The sequence below is a fragment of the Dendropsophus ebraccatus genome, chromosome 1 (genome assembly GCF_027789765.1).
Source record: "Dendropsophus ebraccatus isolate aDenEbr1 chromosome 1, aDenEbr1.pat, whole genome shotgun sequence".
NCBI classification, from domain to species: Eukaryota; Metazoa; Chordata; class Amphibia; order Anura; family Hylidae; genus Dendropsophus; species Dendropsophus ebraccatus.
The window spans coordinates 70,598,470-70,621,262 of record NC_091454.1 but is presented as its reverse complement, the minus strand read 5'-3'; the positions used below and the strand labels follow the sequence as shown (position 1 = coordinate 70,621,262).

At 44.1% G+C, this 22,793-nt stretch overlaps 1 protein-coding gene across 1 annotated transcript; it reads left to right on the top strand.

Moving 5' to 3' along the window:
• The first annotated feature begins 320 nt into the window (after positions 1 to 320).
• Positions 321 to 20,066, top strand: LOC138782966 (ranaspumin-like). Its single transcript, XM_069957013.1, has 10 exons — positions 321 to 372; positions 503 to 535; positions 1,367 to 1,410; positions 3,236 to 3,298; positions 3,769 to 3,819; positions 4,142 to 4,207; positions 10,189 to 10,239; positions 10,334 to 10,366; positions 10,740 to 10,808; positions 20,007 to 20,066. Exons 1-9 carry the CDS (start codon positions 321 to 323, stop codon positions 10,791 to 10,793), a joined length of 447 nt encoding a protein of 148 aa, XP_069813114.1. The 3' UTR covers positions 10,794 to 10,808; positions 20,007 to 20,066.
• Positions 20,067 to 22,793: the final 2,727 nt, after the last annotated feature.

Sequence of the window (22,793 nt, the reverse complement as noted above, 5' to 3'; positions counted from 1 at the left end):
GATTACTTCATGCCTATAGTTATAATACCTGACAGGTCATAATAGTTAAATATTTGAATGGAAGTTAAGCTGGAACATTTATCTGTCATCAATATAAAATTGTTGGGTTTATTCTTTTACATCAGGCTATCTGAGAGTCTCTGAAATTGCAAAAGTATGAGGGAGGAGACCATTTCACAAGCTTCACGTCATGGTTGATGTCAGTGAAGTGCTGACAAGTGCATTATTGTAAAGTATAAATACAATAACTTTAGCTGTGACTTAATAGACCTGTAGGGAATCTCTTAGTATATACATTTCCATTGTCATCATCTCCCATCATGAAAGCTGCAATTGCTTTTCTCCTCTTTGTAGCTCTACATGGCTGCTTTGGTAAGTTTATACATAGCTGTATTGGACTATACTTATTGAAAATGATGTATGTATTAAATGTATACACTAAGACCTGTCCTATTGTGTTTGAAACCGGCTATTGATTCCACAACTTTCATACATACTGCAGGGTTTGGAAATACAGGCTTCATTGCTGGTGAAGGTAAGTGGTTATTATCATCTTATATGGAACAACGTTTTTAGATATTGAAGGAGAACTATCAGCAGGTCCATGCAAACTATGCAAAGACCAGCATGATTATGCATAAATGAATATGCATAGGGAAGGTGTCACTAAAGGTGGCGGCAGGTGGGCTGAAGGGGTGCTCTATGGTGCTGAGAAATGCCCCCAGTGCTTCTAACAAGCACATTTGCATATTTACTCTAATCAAACAGCAGAAAAATGGCGATCCAACAGAAAAAAGAAGGACAATGGCGCAAACATCAGGTACGCAGCTGCAAAGGGATATTAGCAGGTTGGGTAGCATGAACCTGCTTATAGTTCCCCTTTGAAGGAGTTATCCAGGATTAGAAAAGCACAGCAACTCTTTTACAAAAACAGCCCCACACCTGTCAGGTGGAAGTGGAAGTGAGCTGCAAAACCACAACCAAACTGAGGACAAGAGTGGTCCTGTTTATGGAAGAAAGTGGCCATGTTTTTCTAAGCCTGGATAATCCCTTTAAATGTGTGCACAGCAGAATCTTTGAAGGGGTTGCCAAGGCTTAGAAAACATGAACGGTTCCTTGTAAAAACAGCACCACTCTTGCCAACAGTAGGTTCGGATTTTTCAGCTCAATTCCATTGAAGTTAATGGAGCAGAGTACTCCACACAACCTAAGGACAGGGGTGGTGCTATTTTTTTGCAAGAGAGCAGATGTGCTTTTTCTAATCCTGGATAACTCCTTAAAAATCGGTAACATAATGTCTTGTGAAACTAATCTTTTTTTTTATGTTGAATTGCTCACTGCCTGACTTTATATTGCTTTTGGGCAGATATACCTACCATCCCAAAGGACTGCCTTGAAAAGTTATTGAAGGTAAGAATTAAAACTAATATACACTCACTATAACTTACTAGAGCAAAGATCAGTTCTATTTAGATCATAGATTATACAGAACTCCTTTGTATGTGATTAGAGTAGAGTTACGTAGAGCATGTACATCATGAAAAAAACTAACAGTAGGGATAATGCAACTTTAAGGCTCTGTGTTCACATAGTAATTCTGGTCAGTATTTTTAGACCAAACTTATAATGGAAAGGACAGAAAAAACTAAAAATTGAGAAATTTGGTTACACAAACTAAACAGAATACTAACTGATATACTGACCAAAATGCTGTGTGAACATAGCCCTAAATTGACCTTTTAATTATTACTATTTGATATAGAAATAAACGTATGTAAAATCATGACTAGACAAAGTATAACATATAGAATATACAGTAAAACATTTATCTATAGATTTAAAGTTCACATTGATAGCTATTATAAGCAGTGTTAAACCAAGGTTATTATTAACCCTTTGAGGACCAGGTCCTAAATGACCCAGTGGTCCGCGCAAATTTTGTTCTTTGCGCTTTCATTTTTCCTCCTCCCCTTCTAAGAGCTCTAGCACTTTCAGTTTTCTATCTACAAGGCCATGTAATGGCTTGTTTGTTACAGGAATAGTTGTACTTTGTAATGGCATCTTTCATTTTACCATAACATGTATGACGGAATCCCAAATATATTATTTATGAAGATATAAATAGGTGAAATCTTAAAAAAAAGAATGCAATGTGGTAATGTTTGGGGGGTTCCTGTGTCTACGTAATACACTATATGGTAAAAGCGACATGATACCATTATTCTGTAGGTCAGTCCGAACACAACCATATGCAGGGTACACAAAATCTCTAATGATATATATTTTTTTTAATGAAATCCTTTTTTTGGCAATTAATTATTAATAAAATGGGCCCATTGTGACACTTATAGCGCTTTTAGTTTTACACCTATGGGGCTGTATGGGGTGTAATTTTTTCCGCCATGATCCCTAGTTTTTATTAATACCATTTTTGTGAAGATCGAACGTTTTGATCACTTCTTATTGATTTTTTTTTTATATAATGTAACATAAAATCGGTAATCTGCACACATTTTTCCTTCTTTTCGTGTACGCCGTTCGCAATGACGCTTGTTATATTTTAATAGATTGGACAATTACGCACGCTACGGTACATTATATGTTTATTTACTTACTTATTTTTATATGTTTTATTTATATAATGGGAAAGGGCGTGATTTAAACTTTTATTGGGGGGGTTGGGGTAGTGTATTGGTGTTTTTAACTTTTTCTTTTTACACATTTGAAGTCCCTTTGGGGGACTTGTACATACACTACTTTGATTTTTACACTGATCATTGCTATGCCATAGGCATAGCATTGATCAGTGTTATCGGCACTCTGCTCATTGAGCCTGTGACCAGAGCGCTGATCGGACCGCACAGAGGCTGGTGAGAGACCTCCGGTGGTCCGTTTTAATGATCGGGACCCTTGCAGTCACACTGCGGGGGTCTCGATCGGTAAGTGACAGGGGACTCCCCCTGTCACTTACACTTAAACGCTGCAATCGTTTAAGGAGTTAATGGCATGCTGCAGCGCGATCGCTGCAGCGTGTCATTAACGGTGAGGTGCCTGCTGCTGATTGCAGCCGGCCCCCACCTGCTATGAAGTGCGCTCCGCTCCGGGGCGTGCTTCATAGCTCAGGACATACCGATACATCCTTGGTCGTCTGGGCACAGATTTCCAGGACGTACCGGTATGTCCTAAGTCGTCTAGGGGTTAAGCCCAAAATTTTAACTGTATTTATCATTAATAGGTTGATGTTCCTGAGACGCTGAAGAAACTCCAGGAATTGCTTTGTTTGTACATGAAAGGAAAGGTGTGTAAGCTTATATAGAGTTGGTCAGTTCTCTCCTGTGCATTTAATATATATATATATTATTTTTGTTTAAAACCTACTATTCTTTTTTTTGCTAATATATATATATATATATATATATATATATATATATATATATTTTTTTTTTTTTTACTTTGCAGAAAGACCACAATGAGGAACTATGCAAACAGTTATTAAAGGAATTGCATAAGGCTTTAGTAAATATTTTAAAAGATTTTTTTCTTAATTACCACAATATACTTATATACACTATGTAATACGAGCCAATGTGCTAATTGGTAATTGTCTCTGCCCTGTTCAATGATATATAATCTGTTAGTAGTTAGTATTACTAGGTAGACAGATTTATATTAGTCATGATTATATATATATATATATATATATATATATATATATATATATATATATATATATGCTATAATACAGCTTTTTCTCTATATTTTATCTAGAAAGATGCAGGTTGCACAGTAGATGAAATCCTCAGCACCAAAGACTTTCTGGTAATTATGTTATAGACTATGTGCAAACCGTAGAGGAAAAACAGGCACTACGACTCCCCACATACTCCGAAAGCACAGCTTCCCATGTGCCACAAAGCCGCTCAGGTGGTGCTTGTTGCTAAGAACAATAGTCCAATGCATAAGCTGAAGAAAAGTAGAAGCACAACGGCAACTCACCAAAATGGAGTGAAAATAGAAGCATCTATTTTCGCTCCATTTTGGTGAGTTGCCATTGTGATTCTACTTTTCTTCAGCTTATGTTATAGACTACCACTTAGTAACTTAACTTCATGTCTTATAGTACACATTGCTTGGTTTATAGGAAAAGTTTGGGGACAAAGCTCGAGAGGTAGCTGAAAAGCTTGGGTTGCAACTTCTAAAATTAGTGGTAAGTGTTTCTTTTCTTTTCAAATCAATTCAAGTACAATTGAGAATTATTATTGTTTTTATATAAGTTTGTTGTCCTTTTAGAAATGGAAGCCAAATCACTATTTAATATATATTAATATAAATATTTAGTATATTAAACATTTAATATATTAAATAGTGAAAATTATAAAATTGTATATTATTATAAAGAATTGCATTGAAAGTTTTTAATATAATCAGAATTTATCATAGAAGTACATTGTCAATTTAATGAAATGTTTATTTATAGAAAATCACAAGCTTCATAATTATTAGAGATGAGCGAAACGGTTCGCCCGGTATGGGATCTGGTTCGGATTTTCCCAAAAATCTGAGTCCGATCGGATTCGGATTTTTGGAAATCCTCTGCAATTTTTTTTCTTTTTTGCCTTCTAAAATGGCAGCCGCCATTCTAAAAAGCAGGAAGTGTTCCGGTGGGAAAAGCGCTTTCCCATGATGCCCGGAACACATCCAATCAGCAGGGATCTTGTACTAGCCCACCCCCGTGTGACGTTGGTATTGCTTTAAAAGGAGCGGTCACATGACCGCACCACGCAGTGTGTAGAGGGAGAGAGAGAGAAGAAGCAAGCTGCTGTTGTGTACTATAGACTAATGAGAAGATATTGTAGGAAAGGAAAGGAAAGAATAGGAAAGCGGAGAGGAGAAACATCTAGTGATTGATAGAGAAATATACAGAGGGCAAAAGATAGATAGATTAGGCATTGGACAGAAAAGGGTGCACGGAACCAAAACATGCAGTACAGATATACAAGTCCTATACTTCTGATAGTGTGTATATCACATCTTCCTTATCCTGAGAGACAAAAATACCTGGTTCAGGTGTATAGCATTATATCTTAAAAAGAGTGCTATATACCCAATTTCTATACTTGGACCCTTCTGATTGAAAGTGTGTATATCACATCCGTCTTATCCTGAGAGACTAAAATACCTGGTTCAGGTGTATAGCATTGTATCTTAAAAAAAGTGCTATATGTATATCATATCCCTCTTATCATGAGAGACTAAAATACCTGTTTCAGGTGTATAGCATTGTATCTTAAAAAAAGTGCTATATACCCAATTTCTATACTTGGACCCTTCTGATTGAAAGTGTGTATATCACATCCATCTTATGCTGAGAGACTAAAATACCTGGTTCAGGTGTATAGCATTGTATCCTAAAAAATTGCTGTATATATAGGCAATTTCTATAGAAGTCCTATATATTACAGAAAATACTGTTCTCATCTACCAAGTGTAGAAATCATAATTTGAATATAAAGTCATGGCACATCGGCAGCAGGAAACCTCACAAAGCATTTCAGGCAGAGGGCAGGGCAGAGAATCTGGCTCAAGGGGCATAAGAGGAAGTAGCGCAGGAAAAGAGGTCCAGTGGCAGGCCTGAGCTTCCTTTGTCACACCAGGGTCGTGTCCACACGTCTAATTCCACAGTCCTAGAGTGGCTGGCTCACACTTGGACGTCCACAAGGATGAGTAGTGAGACAGCCAGCCAGGTATCTGTGGGTACCTCGGACACGACCCTGACTCGGCACGGGCACGCAGCAATTCCCCCACGTCCTCCATCTGGCATCCTCAGCAACATCCCGCTAACTTTTGACCCGCCACCTGCAAAGAAACTGTTGGCGTCTATGAGCAGCGAATTGCTCTTTGATGAGGATGAGCACATGGGGGAAGACAGGGGACAATCAAATGCAGGCCATAGCTGTGTCGGAGGCGATATCAGAGCAGGCCCATGTTAGGCCTGGCAGGAGAGCAGTAGGCAGTAGACAAGAGAGGACTGGTCAGGAGCCTGATGAGGATGATAGCATCATTCTGGAACAGGATGATGCTACATCGGATGTTACATGGGATCCACGGCAGGATTTGGCTTATTCGACGGATTCGTCAACTGGGTATCCGTCCGCCAGCAGGCCCGCCACAACTAAAAAGCAGGCAGTCATCTAACAAGTCGGAAGCGTAGCCGGGACAAGCAGATGACCACTGGGGAAACCTCCTCCACTGCAGGTCCTAATATTGGAAGCGCCCGCCCATCCTCGCAGCCTGTCGGTACTAGCCTCTACACCTCGCATGTGTGGCAGTTTTTTAAAAAGTGCCTGGAGGACACCTATGTGGTCATCTGTCGCCTGTGCATTAAAAGAGGCAAGAGTTGCCATCCTGGCACCAGCGCCATGGCTGCCCATATGAAGCGCCACCACCTTTCCGCCTGGGAGAAACGGGGTGATAGTGGGTAACAGCAGGCCCAGGCAGAGCCACGGTCAACAGCAGCAGGAAGCAGCAGTAGTCAGGGGGGTCTTTCACAGAGTCAGACCTCCTCTGTGGAAAGAAGTGTGGCTTCACTCCCTTCTTTGGCTGGTGGCTGTCATCATGGACAGTCCCCATATCTGAGGCAGACATATGCACACAGCAATCCGGCAGCAGTCAAGCTGAACACCCACCTGGACAAGTTGCTGGTGCTCCAGGCTCTGCCGTTTAAAGTTGTCGAGTCAACACTACTTTTCCAACACAGCTATCCCGGCCATGTATAGCTAGGTTCGCGAAAAGGTTGCTGACTCGCTGAGCCACACAGTGAGCAGGCATGTACATTTAACCACAGACATCTGGAGCTGTTATTACGGGCAAGGGCAGTATATGTCCATTACTGCTCAGTGGGTAAATGTAAGATGGCTGGCGGACCCCCAGCAACTTGGCCAGGGAAGGGCGATGACACCACCCCGTTGTCACAGCATGGTTCCTGTGTCGCGGTATTCCTCCACCTCCTCCAGTAGATCCAAAACCTCCTCAACCACCAGTGTTCCTCCGTTGTACCACTTGGGTGTAGCACGGAGGTGTCACGCTGTGCTGCATCTAGCCTGCCTGGGTGAAAGGAGACACACAGGGGAAGAGCTGCACCGCCTGCTCAAGACGGAAATCCTCTCGTGGCTGACTCCATGCCATCTTAAAGTTGGGACGGTGGTGAGTGACAATGGGAGCAACATTCTCTCTGCGCTGCGTCGAGGAGGTATGAGGCACTCCCCGTGTATGGCACATGTTTTAAACCTAATAGTTACACACTTTCTAAAGTCTTCATCCCATTTACAGACTGTGCTGTCAATGGCTCGAAAGCTGTGTAACCATTTCAGCCATTCAAGTCGCTCTCACCACATCCTCCTCGACCTGCAGTGGAGGAATGGTCTTCCCAACCATCGTCTCATTTGCGATGTAGCCATGCGGTGGAACTCCACCCTCCACATGCTGGACCGGCTCTATGAGCAGAGGAAGGCCTTGACTGATTTCCTCTTGATGCAGGCGGACACGGCGACTTCCCTGTGTAACCTGGAGCTCGGGCAGTGGCAGCTCATGCGTGACACCTGCCGCTTGCTACAACCCTTTGAGGAAGCCACCTTTCTGGTCAGTGGGCAAGACACAGGACTGAGTGCCATCATACTAATGCTTCATGTACTGGAGCTGATGCTGATGCGACTCAGTGGCGAGGGGGAAGAGGTCTTGCCACTGTCGCAGCCTGGGTCGCTGGAGGAAGGCTTGGCGGAAGAGGGGGGAGAGGAAGTTGAGGAGGAAGAGGACCTGAAGGCACAGGAACTCTTAGGGGAGATGGGTGGAGGAGAAGGAGATGAGCCTTCCTGCCAGACCAGAGGGGGGCCAGAGGAGGATATGCAGGGCTATGAGGAGGATAAGGAGGATGGAGGCAGTACCCATTGGCAGTATGCTGTGGAGACAGAGGCGGGGACTCCTTCCCACTCCCTGGTGGAAATGGCTAAGTGCATGTTGATATGCTTTCGGGCCGACCTACGCTTGCAAAGGATTCGCCAACGGGACGAGTTCTTGCTGGCCACACTACTGAACCCACGGTATCGCAACAAGCTGTGTGAATTTATTCACCCTTCCCAATGGGAGGAAAAAATGAATTAATTTAGAAAGGAGCTGGGTGCACAGTTAGTGGCAGCCTTTGGAACACGACGCTCTCATTTATGACATTCCCACCAGGGCCACACCAGCAGTGCTGCCTCCTCCACATCTTCCTCTAGCAGCTTGGGTAGCATGAGCAGCGGCACCAGTCTGAGCCTGATGTCCATAATGCATGCTTTCATGCAGCCACAGGCTGGGGTATCAGGAGCACCCGCACAGCAGCAGGACATTGCGGCACACCTCAAATAGCAAGTCCAGGTGTTTTTGGACTCTACGTTGCCACGTAACGTCCCCGAACCACTGGACTACTGGGTGGGAAAATTAGATGTCTGGCCACAACTCGCTGAATTTGCTTTGGACATACTCTCCTGTCTTGCCAGCAGTGTGTCATCCGAGCGAGTTTTCAACTGCTGCCCCCGTGCTACCTCTCGCCTTTCCATGGACCTCATTATTCTGCTTCCGCTGCTTATGCCCCCCCTTTACAACTGCTACTCCTGCCCTGGCCTCCATTTTGGCTCATGCCGCTCCTGCCCTGGCCTCCATATAGGCTACTGCTGGGCCTTCACTGGCCTCCATGTTGACTACTTCTGCTCCTGCCCTGGCCTACATGTTGGCTCCTGCCGCTCCTGCCCTGGCCTCCATATAGGCTACTGCTGGCCCTTCACTGGCCTCCATGTCGACTACTTCTGCTCCTGCCCTGGCCTACATGTTGGATACTGCCGCTCCTGCCCTGGCCTCCCTGTTGGCTACTGTTGCTCCTGCCTGGCCTCCATGTCAGCTACTGTTGCTCCTGCCTGGCCTCCATGTTGGCTACTGCTGGGCCTCAACTGGCATCCAGGTCGACTACTGGTGTGTCTGCCCTTGCCTCCATGTTGGCTACTGCTGGGCCTTCACTGGCATCCATGTTGACTACTGCTGTGCCTGCCTTTGCCTCCATGTTGACTACTGTTGCTCCTGTACTGGCCTCCTTGTTGGCTACTGCTGCTCCTGCCTGGCCTCCATGTTGGCTACTGTTACTCCTGCCCTTGGCTCCATGTTGGCTACTGCTGGGCCTTAACTGGCATCTAGGTTGACTACTGCTGTGCCTGCCCTTGCCTCAATGTTGGCTACTGCTGAGACTTGACTGGCGTCTAGGTTGACTACTGTTGTGCCTGCCCTTGCCTCAATGTTGGCTACTGCTGGGCCTTAACTGGCATCTAGGTTGACTACTGCTGTGCCTGCCCCTGCCTCAATGTTGGCTACAGCCTGGCCTCCTTGTTGGCTACTGCTACTCCTGCCTGGCCTCCATGTTGGCTACTGTTGCTCCTGCCTGGCCTCCATGTTGGCTACTGCTGATCCTGCCTGGCCTCCATGTTGGCTACTTCTCCTGCCTGGCCTCCATGTTGTCTACTGCTGCTCCTGCCTGGCCTCCATGTTGGCTACTGCTGCTCCAGCCTGTCCTCCATGTTGACTACTGCTGCTCCTGTACTGGCCTCAAATGACTATTGCTGGACCTCCACTGGCCTATAATGACTACTGCTGCTCCTTCACTGCATTTGTGACCTTTTTTCTGCATAGACCTTGTAATGGTGAATTTCCTGCATAGACCCTGTAATTGTGAGTTTCCTGCATAGACCCTGTAATGGTGAATTTCCTGCATAGACCCTGTAATGGTGATTTTCCTGCATAGACTCTGTAATGGTGAGTTTCCTGCATAGACCCTGTAATGGTGAGTTTCCTGCATAGACCCTGTAATGGTGAATATTGAAGTCTAAAAAAAAATTGACTTTGAGATATCGAAAAGATAATGATGTTACTGACATGTAGAGCCCTAAATTCAACCAAATACACTACCCCCATATCATATAGATACTTTAAACTATGAAATCCGAAGAAATCCGAAATTCGGTCGGACCCAACTTTCCGCAAAAATCCGAAACTCCGGTCGGGCCGAACTTTTGAAAAGTTCGCTCATCTCTAATAATTACACAAATTGTTATATCCATGCTAAATATTCCATGCTATACAGCTAAATAGTCTTCCATTGCACTTTAGGAGGATCTTGGAGTTAGTGATTTGGTCCTGAATGTTTTATGCGAATTACTGGTAAGATAAAAACATAACTATACATAAAATTCACAACATAACATTTATAAATCAAGCAATCAATGCAATTCTGTATTTTACACTTGTTTTATAGGGAGATACACTTGAAAGCTTGAGCGCACCACTGGTAAGATCTAGTTGTATTTATCCAGGGTTAGAAAAAGCACAGCTACTTTCTTCCAAATTAGCACCACCCTTATCCCTTAGTTGTGAGCGGTATTGGAATTCAGCTCCATTCACTTCAATGGAACTGAGCTGCAAAACCTAATCCAAACTGAGAATAGGAGTGGCGCTGTTTCTAGAAGATAGCAGGCATATTTTTTTAAGTCTGCATAACCAATTTAATGTTAACTATAGCTTTGTATGCTATGAAATTATTATATCATCTGTTCAAATCATTGTTACTATTGTTCAAATCATTACTAGTTCAAATTCACGAAGCTTTATCAATTAATAAACTTGTTTTTAATTTTCTATAACATCCTCACTTTTCTCATTAGGGTGGCTTGGGTGGGGCAACTAATATTTTGAAAGGATTACCAGTTCTTGGCTGAAGAAAAAATACTAATGTGAGTTATCCCTTTTTTTCCATTACATAGTATACAAACATTTACTATTATATCATATTATATTATATCATATATTACAATAGTACATATAGCACCAGCATTTTCTGCATTACTGACATTCTACTGACATTACTAACAATAGTAATAGTGTACCAAGAATGTCTAGACGAGCCCTTATGGCACCATATTATGGAGCCACAGTAACACTGTTTGCTGTTGTGTGGTGCATTTGTACAGAACCATTTTACTCTCCTATAGAAGCTTAGTGGCTAGTGGCTACACCAGTAGCGTAATTTGGTGGGGGCAGAGGGGGCGGTTGCTCCAGGGCCCACACAGGCAGGGGGCCCACTGAAGATTTCGACAGTTGCTGCTGTCCGCAAATGCTATTGCTTTTGCAGACAGACTTATTAAATGTCTATTGGCTGTAGGTGGCACCTGGCCAGTAACCAGTGCTCCTGGGAGGCCCACATGGCTACTGGATGTTGTGTGTGACCATTTAGCTGTATGCAGTTGTATGCGAAGAGAACATATAGTTGAATGCAGCAGGGTGATTGACAAGACGAGAAGAGCATTGGCTCTCCACCCTGCCAATCACTGTTGTGGCCACAAGAGGCCGTTCTCTCCCTTAGAGCTGTGGAACAATAGTGATAACTCTCTCCCTGCTCTGTGAGCACACAAGTGATAACTACAGAACTGCAACCGCACAGCAGGTAAGTATGGCTTTTTTCCTTAGTTATAGAGGAGGAGACCTATTGGGGTGGGTGGGGCAAACTCCTGGGAAGGATGTCATCTATGGGGGTTGGGGTATAAGATGCGCTGGCTAACTGAAAAGGGGGTACCTAAGTTGGAGGTACAGTCTACTCACAGTGGTGGTGGTGTCTAACCACCAGGAGGATTACCAGGGAGATTACAGCTGGGGAAGGAAGTGGCTGGATGGGGAATACATACCGGGGGGATTACCTACATGAGATGGTGCTGGAGGCAATGCCTACATGGAGGATATTACCTTTTTGGGGGGTGGGGGATTGTCTGCACAGAGAGGTCTAAATACTAGATAGATGCAGAGGGAAATAATAACTATATTGGGGCACAGAAGGCCTAACTACTATATGGATGCACAAAGAAGCTGAATTTCAATATGAATGTACAGAGGGGCCTCAATACTATATGGGGGGCACAGGGAGGGTCTATCTTCCATATGGAGGAACAAGGGTGATAATCTACTATGTTAGGGTGTAGATGGTGGCATTTTTTTTACTATATGAGAGCATAGAGGGACCCTGCAAACTATAAAAGGCTAAAATTGGGGTCTAAATCCTACATGGAGGCATAAATTGGCTGCTCTTATAGACCCTGTACACCAGGATTATCGATGCTGATTTCTCCTACATATATAATGTATTGTCATGTATTGTTTCTATGGAGTAGTAAAGTAGTTATTCCATTTAGTTATGTTGCAGTACTTTGGCTTTTTTGCATACAGGTTATTTAGTATATTTGCCTTGCTCTGCATGGGACTATTTATTGTTATTACCCAGCATTTGTACTATCCATCAGTGCTGCGGGTATACCCTTCTGGTGTTGCCTATTTGGTCATTGACCATCAGCTATTTTGTAGTCCTCATGCTGCCCAATAGATATTAGACAGATATGAGATAAAGAGAAGAATGGATGGATGGAAGAATGGATGGATAGAAGAATGGATGGATAATTAGAAAACAAACATAGCGCCACAGCTTCCTCTATGTTGTTTGTGGTATTACAACTTGGTTCCTTTCTCTATTAGTGGAACTGAGCTGCACTACCACATCCAAGCTTAGGGGGAGAGTGGCGCTGTTTCTGGAAAAAGGCAGCTATGTATTTGCAATGCTGGATAACCCCTTTAATTTTTACATGGTTATATATGTTAGATGTAGAAAGTCTTTTCCACTGTTCTCAGTCCCTGATCACTATGAATAATGTGGTAGAATATTCCCTTTATTATTCGGAAAGCATTGTCATCTACTGAGGTTCCCTATGGGTAACATAATCAGTTGGGGGCCCACTCAGACTCACTCGCCCCCCCATGCTGAACCCCTAGCTACGCCCCTGGTTAGCACTGTAGCCTTGCAGCGCTGGGGTCCACCACGGACAACATCTGCAAAGAGTTTGTATGTTCTCTCTTATATATGCAAACTATGAAATTATTAGTGTGTTAGAAAAACATAACTATAAAAGTCCTATTAACCCTTTGAGGACCAAGCCCAAAATGACCCAGTGAACCGCATAAATGTTCATTTTTGCGTTTTCGTTTTTTCCTCCACCCCTTCTAAGAGCTCTAGCACTTTCAGTTTTCTATCTACAAGGCCATGTAAGGGCTTGTTTTTTTCAGGAGTAGTTGTACTTTTATAATATCATCTTTCATTATACCATGACATGTATGCTGGAACCCCAAAAAAAATTATTTATGAAAATATAAATTAGTGTAATCGTAAAAAAAAGAATGCAATATGGTAACCTTTTGGGGGTTCCTGTGTCTACGTAATGCACTATATGGTAAAAGCGACATGATACCATTATTCTAAAGGTCAGCCCGAACACAACCATATGCAGGTTTACACAGATTTTCTAAAGTTACAATGGGCCTTTTTATGACGCTTATAACTGTTTTAGTTTTTCACCTATGGGGCTGTATGGGGTGTCATTCTTTCTACTATGATCTCTAGTTTTTATCAATACCATATTTGTGAAGATCGGATGCACACAGCAGACTTGGACTGGTAAAATAACAGCTTGGCGTTTATTTGCAGCATAAACAGTCCATCAAACAGAAATACAGCAGCGCCGTGCTTTAAGAATAAAACAAACAAAAAACGGTCTTGCCCATCTGGGCGCTTACTAACAGGTTGGCTCACCTATCTAACACTTATCACAGTGTGTCTTCCACCTGGATACCGCAGGGTGTATATAAGCTCCAGCAGAGGCTTTATTCCCAGGTTACTCCCAAACAGACACCCAGGCTGTTCACTCCTGGCTGAGAGCCCCCATCTGCACACTGTGTGAGTTTTTACCTTCTCAGGCTGATTAGGGTCAGAGCTCACCTGATCCCAACACCTGAACTGGATCGAGGGGAGGGAATGGCAAGTCCCACTACCAAAACCTACCTGCCATTCCATGTAAATCCAGGCCCGGCAACAGTAAATAATAGCTCGGCAGCATAACACTGCTGAGCACAGATGCCTCCTGGACTTACCATCTCACACTATGAAGTAACCTAGGTGAGATGTACACCCCCTCGAACACTTCACCTGTGACATGTCCACATATCCCCCCCCCCCTCTTTTCCAGACCAGAGGGCTCAGCACTTTGTCCCCACAGACAGTGTACCCTTGATAGGGCGTCAGCATTTGCCTGTAACTTTCCTGGCCTGTGTTCCACCTTAAAATTAAGGTTTTGTAGGGACAAAAACCATCTAGTCACCCTTGCGTTTTTCTCTTTGTTTAGCTTCATCCATGTTAGGGGGGCATGGTCTGTCACTAACCTGAATTTCCTACCTAGTAAGTAGTACCTCAGGGACTCTAGGGCCCACTTCACTGCCAGACATTCTCGCTCCACAATGGCATAGTTCTTCTCGGCCGGGGATAGCTTCCTACTCAAGTACATCACTGGGTGCTCCTCGCCATTCACGACCTGTGAGAGGACGGCACCTAACCCTGTATTAGAGGCATCTGTCTGTACTAGAAACTCTCGCCTAAAGTCAGGGGTAATTAGCACAGGCTGTTGGCACAAGGCAGACTTAAGGCTTTGAAAAGCCTTCTCAGCCTCTGGAGTCCATGTCACCATTGCGGACTTCTCACCCTTTGTCAGATCAGTTAGTGGGGCTGCAACTGAAGCAAAATTTGGCACAAACCTTCGGTAATAGCCCGTAATACTCAGGAAAGCTCTGACCTGTTTCTTTGTGAGGGGTTGAGGCCAATTCTGTATTGCCTCAATTTTATTTAGTTGTGGTTTCACTAACCCCCTTCCAATAATGTAGCCCAAGTATTTGGCCTCCTCTAAGGCTAGTGCACACTTCTCTGCATTGATGGTTAACCCCGCATCACTTATGGCATCTAACACCGCCTGGACCTTACAGAGGTGACTTTCCCAATCCGGGCTAAAAATGACCACATCATCGAGGTAGGCAGCGGAGTAATCACGATGTGGTCGCAGAATCAAGTCCATCAACCTCTGAAAAGTGGCAGGGGCTCCATGTTACCCGAATGGCATCACTATGTATTGGAAGAGCCCATCAGGGGTGGAGAATGCAGTCTTCTCTCTAGCCTCAGGAGTGAGGGGGATCTGCCAGTAGCCCTTTGTGAGATCAAGGGTGGTTATGTACCTGGCATTACCCATCCTTTCTATCGACTCATCTACCCTGGGCATGGGGTACGCATCGAACTTGGAGATCTCATTTAACTTTCTAAAGTCATTACAGAACCTCCAAGTTCCATTGGGCTTTGGGATTAGCACAATCGGGCTGGACCACTCACTCTGGGACACCTCAATGACTCCTAGGTCAAGCATACGTTTTACCTCGGATGATACCGCCTCCCTCCGTGCTTCTGGTATCCTATAGGGCTTAAGGTTTACTCTGCTTCTAGGCTCAGTTTTAATATGATGACTAATGAGATGCGTACGCCCTGGGAGGTCAGAAAACTTGTCTTTATTTTTCTGCAGGAACCTCCTTAGCTTCCTGCTTCTGTGACACTGATAGGGTGTCACCAGTCTTGACCGGAGGGATTGGTGGTGACAGATGACCAACAGGATTTGTCGCCACCAAGGATTCCCTGTCTTTCCAGGGCTTGATCAAGTTTATGTGATAAACTTGGAAAGGCTTCCTTCTATCGGGTTGGTGCACCTTGTAGTTGACCTCACTGATCTTCTCTACAATTTCATAGGGACCCTGCCACTTTGCTAAGAATTTGCTTTCTACCGTGGGAACAAGTATGAGTACCCGGTCACCTGGGCTAAATGTCCTGATTCTTGCAGAACGATTGTAAATTCTGCTTTGGCCCTCTTGCGCCCTCTGGAGGTGTTCTCTTACTAGGGGCATTACAGTGGCTATACGGTCCTGCATTTGTGCTACATGCTCTATAACATTCTTGTATGGGGTGGACTCACTTTCCCATGTTTCTTTCGCTATATCCAACAAACCCCTAGGGTGACGACCATAGACCAACTCAAAGGGAGAGAACCCTGTGGACGCTTGGGGTACTTCCCTAATAGAAAACCTCAGGTAAGGTAGTAAGTGATCCCAATCCCGACCATCCTTTTCCACCACTTTTTTTAACATATGTTTCAGGGTTTTATTAAATCTCTCCACTAACCCGTCTGTCTGTGGGTGATATACAGAGGTACGTAGGTGTGAGATTTTAAACAGTTTGCATAGTTCTTTCATCACCTTTGACATAAATGGTGTACCTTGGTCAGTCAAGATTTCTTTGGGGATCCCCACCCTGGAAAACATATAAAACAATTCCCGTGCAATTGTTTTAGATGCAGTGTTTCTTAGGGGTACAGCCTCAGGATAGCGGGTTGCGTAGTCTAATACAACTAGAATGTACTGGTGACCCCTTGCCGATTTTACAATGGGACCCACCAAGTCCATTGCGATCCGGTCAAAAGGTACCTCTATGATGGGGAGTGGGACCAAAGGACTGCGAAAATGCGACACTGGAGCGCTAAGCTGACATGTGGGGCACGACTCACAGTATTTTTTTATGTCAGCATAAATCGCAGGCCAATAAAACCTCTGGAGGACTCTCTCCTGCGTTTTATCCGTCCCCAAGTGGCCCCCAAGGACATGATTATGGGCCATGTCGAGTACCTGACGCCAGTACGACTTAGGCACCAGAAGCTGTTCCACAACCTCATCATTAATTTTAGTGACTCTATAGTAGAGATCATTAGTCATAGAAAAATGTGGAAACTTTTTCTCAGCTTCTGGTTCCTGAGGTACCCCATTCATAACAGCAACCTGCTCGCTCGCATTTTTGAGATTGGGATCCTGTAATTGTGCAGTACAAAAATTATCCATAGACACCTCTAAGTCTGGAACATTCTGCTCAGTGGGAGGAGCCTCTTCCTCACCAGCCAGGACCTGCAAAGGAAAAGCATTTTCATCCTGTACATTTTTATCATTTACCGTGGGTAATGCAATAGACTTAGGGGTATCCTCACTCCTTTCAGGGGATTGTTGTTTTCCCCATAGAGCCCAGAACAATGGAAAATCACGCCCCAATATTACATTATACATAAGGTTTTTAACCACACCCACTTCATATTGTACAGCGCCTAGTTCAGTCCCGACATTAGCCAGCACAATAGGGTACACTTTTGTATCACCATGTATGCACACCACGCTCATATGTCTTTCTGGCACAAAGTCCCTAGTCACCAGACTGGCATGCACCAAGGTGACAAGGCTTCCTGAGTCCAGCAACGCCTTAACAGGGAAGTCATTGACCGTAATGTTGCAGACTTGCGGTTCAGTCTCTAGTCCAGTGACTGCAACAAAAGACGGCTCCGCAAATAGCGACTGACGCCGGCTAGCGTCACATTCCATGGGCTCAGTGGTAAGAGGGCAATGGGAGACATATGTCCCGTCTCATGGCATCTCCAGCACTGGATAGGGCCTGGTCTCCTTGGCAGGGAGTCCTTTTTAGGGCCACTTAGCCACCGGGGACCACCACCAGTCTTTTGCCCCTGAGACACCTCCTGAGCGCTCTTCCCTCTATCAGCACCCCTCCACACTCCCCCAATAGATGGAAGTCTCTTACCAGTTGACGGCACAGATCTGGCACTCCGGGGAGGTGAAGGTGCTGCAGGAACATTACGGAGGTAGTCCTCAGTCGCCTGGAACCTCTCCACAAGGTTGACAAGTTCGTCGGCATTCTTAGGGTCACCTTGTCCCACCAAGCATTGCAGGTCAGCAGGAAGTGCTCGGAGGTAGCGATCCATCACGACTCTCTCTAGGATCTGGGCAGGAGTAGAGGTGTCTGGCTCCAACCACTTTCTTGCCAAATGGATCAGGTCGTACATCTGGGACCTCGCTGATTTGTCCAGACTGTAGCTCCAGTTGCGGACCCTCCGGGCACGGACAGCAGCAGTAACTCCTAGTCGGGCGAGTATCTCTGCTCTTAGCCGAGGATAGTCCTTGACCTCTTGCTCACTGAGGTCATAGTAGGCCTTTTGAGGTTCGCCTGTTAAATAGGGAGCAATGACTTCTGCCCACTCAGTGGAGGGTAACTTTTCTCGCTCAGCCACACGCTCAAAGACAGTTAAGTAGGCCTCAACATCGTCATCAGCAGTCATCTTTTGCAGCGCACGCTGCATAGCTCTTCTCACAGACAAAGTCTCTGCCACGGCTGCTGCTACAGGCTGTGGATTAGCACCTGCAGACGCCTCTTGCTTTGCTATCAGGTGCTCAATAAGTTTCTGTTGTTGAGCCATTGCTTGCTCGTGGCGCAGGTTAGCATCTATCAGAGTCTGTTGTTGCTGCCGATTAGCGTCTGTCAGAGCCTGTTGTTGCTGCCTATTAGCCTGTTGGTGTGCGGCCAATGCCTGTTCATGGCGCAGGTTAGCCTCTGCCAGAGCCTGTTGCTGTTGCATATTAGCCTGCTGCTGTTGCAGACTCACTTGCATTAACTGCTTCATCATCTCCTCCATGTTGCTTGTCTGTTTTTGGAGTGAAGCAGCAGCCTTCACCCAGGACATAAGCAGCTGTAGCCAAGTTGATGCACACCATTGCCCCTAGCAACCGTTTTGCCCGCTCCGCAGCACCAATTGTAGGGATCTTCCCGGGGGATGGTGTGTTTGGACACAGTTCACAGCAGACTTGGACTGGTAAAATAACAGCTTGGCGTTTATTTGCAGCATAAACAGTCCATCAAACAGAAATACAGCAGCGCCGTGCTTTAAGAATAAAACAAACAAAAAACGGTCTTGCCCGTCTGGGCGCTTACTAACAGGTTGGCTCACCTATCTAACACTTATCACAGTGCGTCTTCCACCTGGATACCGCAGGGTGTATATAAGCTCCAGCAGAGGCTTTATTCCCAGGTTACTCCCAAACAGACACCCAGGCTGTTCACTCCTGGCTGAGAGCCCCCATCTGCACACTGTGTGAGTTTTTACCTTCTCAGGCTGATTAGGGTCAGAGCTCACCTGATCCCAACACCTGAACTGGATCGAGGGGAGGGAATGGCAAGTCCCACTACCAAAACCTACCTGCCATTCCATGTAAGTCCAGGCCCGGCAATAATAAATAATAGCTCAGCAGCATAACACTGCTGAGCACAGATGCCTCCTGGACTTACCATCTCACACTATGAAGTAACCTAGGTGAGATGTACACCCCCTCGAACACTTCACCTGTGACATGTCCACAATATATATATATATATATATATATATATTGTAACAAAAAATTGGTATTCCTGGCATTTCCCCCCCCCCCCTCTTTTTGTTATATTTTAATAAATCGGACAATTATGCACGCTACGGTATCTTATATGTTTATTTATTTATTTTTATGTGTTTTATGAATATAATGGGAAATGGGTGTGATTTTAACTTTTACTGGGGGAGGGGCTTTGGGGTGTTTGTAAAGTAATTTTTCCTTTTTTTTTTTTTTTTACACATTTGAAGTCCCTTTGGGGGACTTTTACATACATTTGTTTGATTATACACGCTGATCATTGCTATGCCATAGGAATAGCATTGATCAGTGTGATAGGTGTTCTGCTCATTGAGCCTGCCTGTGGCAGACTCAGTGACCAGAAAGCCGATCGGACTGCACATAGGCAGGTGAGAGACCTCCAGCGGTCCGTTACAACAATCGGCACCCCTGTCACTTACACTTAAACCTAGCGGTTGCTCCGCGATTGCGGAGTTTAAGGGGTTAATGACATGCTCACTGCAGCCGGCCCCCACCTGCTATGAAGCGCACTCTGCTCCGGAGCGCAATTCATAGCTCAGGACGTACCAGTACGCCCAGGGTCGTCTGGGGACAGACTTCCAGGGCGTACCACTACATCCTAGGTTGTCTAGGGGTTAACAGTAAAGAGTTTTCATGGTCATATACAGTAGTTAGAGATACAGTACTGTGTGCTATATGCATCTATTATAGGCAGAAAATGTATTGATTGGTTTGTTGTTTATTATTATTTTTTCTAGGGGCTTCAGACTTAAAGCCATGAAATCCAACCAAGTCAATTCATATATCTGATCAATGAGTGATTTTGATTTAAATAAATCTACTATGCATCATCAGCGTGTCCGATTATTTTTTTTGTGTGTCTTGGTTTCACGTTCTCACAATTTAAGCACAATGCACTTTTCACCAATATCGGTATTAGAAACATTAAAAAGGAATAACTGTGTGTGATGTAAAACATTTTCAAATAACAAATAGTAATTAATAGTGTTTTTAAATAAATAAAATGGAGTATAAGCTAAGAATAAACCAGACCAAGGTGATTAAGAAGTGACATCACTGCAGCCATACCTAATGCTCCAAATACTGTCTTCTTGGCTGCATGTGTCAACTAAATGACATTGGTTCTTGTCTTAAAGACCATACAATCAAATCTACTAAATTACTTAAAGGGGTTTTCCATTTTGGACAACAAAATTTCTTCAGATTGATCCTTCTCTGATCATGGTTTGGGCTATGTTCACACACAGAAAAATAACAGCAAAATTGGATCATAAAATAGTTATAAAAAACAGCCATATTAAGAGACTATAAGGGAAATTTATCTAGACCAGTGCCATATTTACATAGAGGCGCACGCCAGTAAAACTGGTGGATCTGTGGCTGCTGCATTGTGGCTGACACATGGCAGGCAAGGACATCGACACTTGCTCTGGAGCAGTTGTAGAGTTTTGGTATTTTAAAGCATGATGAATCGGGCACAGAAGGAGGCCACACCACATTCTATGGTGAATTGCCCATCAGTGTACACACTGTAGTGAAAAACGGCAGCAATTAGCTTAGTTCACACCACAGGATTTTTCAACTGTCATTGCAAATGACAGCCGTCTCTAGTAATTATGATCAACCGCATCATGTGTTCATTATTGACCAACGTCAATATACGTTTTTTGCAATTCAGCTTGTATAAGCACCAACCTTATTGCACTACAGGTCCCGGTGAACAGTTCATCACAGACACCAATTTATATGTGTATCTAGTAGTTTAGGTCAGACTTGTGCAAACACCATGTTATTGAACTTCATGTCCCAGCTGAACTTCTATTCCTTAAGTCCAATATTTCTCTGGGTTACTGCATAGAGGTATCATTGCACTTGCTGTCCCAGCTTTAGCAGCACTTATTGTTCCAGATGACACTTCCGTGTGGTATTCTTACTAGATCTGCATTTCCAAGACGGAACAATAAGGGAAGTAAAATGTTTACATATGAAAATATTTATCTACTATCTATATACGTAATTGTGCTGCTAAAGCTGGGACAGCAAGTGCAATGATACCTGTATGCAGTAACCCAGAAAAATATTGGGCTTAAAGCGTAACTGTCATTTCAGGGTCCTTTTTCTGAAAACAATAAATATCTATAGTACAAGGGATTTTAAGAAACTCTGTAATAGGTTTTATGTACTAAAAGAGTTTTCTTCTGTACTGAAAAAGCAATCTCCCAGCCTCCCCCCTCATATCAAATGAAGCAGGATTTCTGTGTCCATTATGTGGCTATGGAGAGGGGAGGGGCTGTTAGGAGTGACTGAGCACGGAGGATTTCTGCAAAGCACAACACCCTGCAATCTTCTCTCAGTAAGTTCATAGATAAGCACTGACCTTTCTGACACCTGAATTTAGCGTTTTAGCTGCCCAGAGAGTCTACAAACAGCTGACCTTCATGTCACCTCTTCCTGCTCCCTTATCTCCCTCAGCCCCTCCCCCCTTCATAGGCTTACAATGGAGAGAGCAGAGCCCATCTTCACTGGCTTCTCTGTAATGAAGACGTGTTTGCCTGATAATGCACAGATAAGAAGTCAGGGGGGGAGGCTGGGAGATTGCTTCTTGAGTACAGAAAGAGGCTTTTTTGGCTGATGAAACCTATTACAGAGTTTCTTAAAGTCGCTTATACTACTGATTTCTGCAATAAAAAAAATATGACAGTTACGCTTTAAGGAATAGAAGTACGGCTGGGATGTGGTGCAATGAGATGGTGTTTGCACAAGTCTGACCTAAACTACTAGATACACATATGGATCTGTGTCTGTGATGTTCTGTTCATTGGAGACTAGTAGTGCAATAAAATTGGTGCAAAAACCACATTTTTGGTTGGTCAGTTGGTCAGTAATGAACTGTTCACATGATGTGGTTGTGCATATCAGCTTTGCAGGAAATAGAGTGATGGTGGCCAAATAGGTTAGTAATATGTTTTGAGCTTTGCAAAAGTGTTTTATTATTTTGAATGAAATAGAAGTGATGCTTTAAGGAAGTTTTTCTCTATTTTCAGTGTATAAATAAAGCAAAAATTGGCAGCATTCCTATGCCTCTGTTCACATTGTAGGTTGAACGGTGCATGTAGCTTAAGTATAGACAAAAAAACTAAAACAAACGGAAGGTGCAACAGCAACTCACAGGTGAAACTGCTTACCGTACACACTCCCCCCAGGATAAAAACGATAAAAACCTGCTCTATAGAATTTTAGCAAACCATTTGATCAAACAGAATGCACCAAATCACCATGTTAAGGTGTCCTCAGAGACGTGGCCCTACTCTAGCATTTTCAAACTAGCAATGGCCTCTCCTGGGCTGAATAATCCTACAATGGTCAGATAGGAGACAAATGTCTATTTATACCACCCACGAGACATGGGTAGAAGTGCAAGCCAATAGGAGGTAGCCACACACCCCTACATACAACAGAAAAGAAGCCCATTGTAGACTTATTGTTCACAAAGGAGAGGCCATTGCTAGTTTTAAAATGCTAGA

Bases quoted from the DNA above. Each gene is read 5' to 3' on its own strand.
- LOC138782966 (XM_069957013.1), top strand. From the start codon at position 321: ATGAAAGCTGCAATTGCTTTTCTCCTCTTTGTAGCTCTACATGGCTGC. The intron at 536-1,366 runs GTAAGTGGTTAT...GCTTTTGGGCAG, and splicing joins AGGCTTCATTGCTGGTGAAG to ATATACCTACCATCCCAAAG. The intron at 3,299-3,768 runs GTGTGTAAGCTT...TATTTTATCTAG, and splicing joins GTTTGTACATGAAAGGAAAG to AAAGATGCAGGTTGCACAGT.